Consider the following 1537-nt stretch of genomic DNA (forward strand, 5'->3'; position numbering starts at 1 on the left):
TGGTAATACGAACCGGGACTAAAGACTTTTGCCCCATAGACCACCCTTTAGTCCTGGATTGTATTACCAACCCGGACTAAAGGGTCCAAACGAACTGGGACTAAAGGGTTTTCATGATGAACCGGGACCAATACCCCCATTGGTCCCGGTTTGATTCAAAACGAGGACATTTGCTTGGAACGAAAGGCCTCTTTTCCACTAGTGGTGCTCGCCAAGTTGCATCCCGATCATTCTCCGCCGCTCCTGCTTTCACCGCCACAGTCCCATCGCGTGAGCTTGTGCCAAGTCTAATCCTGTAGACTCCCCCAGCGCCTCGATCAGAGGCTATATAAGCCGCCAGGCACGCCCCTCAACCCTCCCACAAGTCCCAAAACATTTGGAAGCAATATCCTAGCTATCCAGACTAGTACTTAACCAGCAGCAGAAGAAGAATCGAGAGAGGAGCTGAGAGATGGCGTCCATGATGGGAGGAGACTTCGTCGAGGCCTACGTGCTCAGGAACGCCTACAAGGAGAAGATGAGGCGCATGGACGAAGCGGCGGCGCCCGCCGCCGCCGGGGTTGAAGGGAAGAACAGCAAGGAGGGCGGTGGCTCTGCCGGAGAGAAGAAGGCCACGGGTGCGAGCAGCAAGGGAGGGTTCTTTGGGCTCATGAAGAAGAAGGTGCACCCCAAAGCGACCTCTCCTTCTTCTTGATCGTTGTAACTATGCTCTCGTTGTTCGGGATGCCACGAAGAGACCCTGCAAGTATATACTACGTATGTTCCCGGTAGAAGTTTAGGTGCCAGAGAATGGTAGGCCGCAGTTTGCTGGAGCTCAGTCATGGCTGGTTTGCTGGCTGCAGCTTCGTGCTAGGAGTCTGTGCGCGTGTGTCTGTAAGTTTGTTCTTCCGATCAGCTACTCTGGGGTGTATATCAGTCACTGGCTGGCTGTAACGTTGGTTCTTTTGTTCATTGTTGTCTACCTGAGTTGAAGAAAATGAAGTGAAAAAATATCCTTCTTGAATTGAGCTGGTTTCCAATTTTTACTTCTATGTACCATCAAATTTCGGGCTATCCATACAGAATGCAGACATGTCACATGTGGATGCTCTGTTCCCCACTCGTCTGGGCTAAGACTACTCATAGTGGGTAGTAAGGGTGTGTTTGGTAGCCTGTACCACCTCAGAATAACTATCTCCCCTCAGACAAGTTGACCTCATACATGCCCAACTGAGATTTGTTGCTTGTTTGGTAGTATCAGTTGAGAGATGGTGAGTTCAGATGTTTGGCATAGGTTGTATGTGTTGAAACGTGCTGGGTCAAAAAGATTACACAACGGTCCTTGAGCAGAAAAACAAAAAGCAATCAGGTCCTTTCTTCTTCAAGACAACCTAATGGCGAGCGTCCTGGCCCGATGCGGGCCGACCTGGCGGCGCGTCCTGGGCGATGTGCGGTGACCTGGCGGCGCGTCCTGGCGGCGTGCTCGCGGCGCACTGGAGGCGCGTCAAGGAGGCGTCCGGGCGGCGCGTTCTGGCCGGCGCGTCGCGTCCTGGCCGGT

The 1537-nt window shown here is 53.0% G+C and overlaps 1 protein-coding gene across 1 annotated transcript; it reads left to right on the forward strand.

Annotated features, from left to right (window-relative positions):
* Positions 1 to 345: 345 nt before the first annotated feature.
* Positions 346 to 1003, forward strand: LOC124687940. The gene has a single exon (XM_047221666.1). It carries the CDS (start codon positions 452 to 454, stop codon positions 692 to 694), a length of 243 nt encoding a protein of 80 aa, XP_047077622.1. The 5' UTR covers positions 346 to 451; the 3' UTR covers positions 695 to 1003.
* The last annotated feature ends 534 nt before the right edge of the window (positions 1004 to 1537 follow it).

Source organism: Lolium rigidum, chromosome 2, assembly GCF_022539505.1.
Source record: "Lolium rigidum isolate FL_2022 chromosome 2, APGP_CSIRO_Lrig_0.1, whole genome shotgun sequence".
NCBI classification, from domain to species: Eukaryota; Viridiplantae; Streptophyta; class Magnoliopsida; order Poales; family Poaceae; genus Lolium; species Lolium rigidum.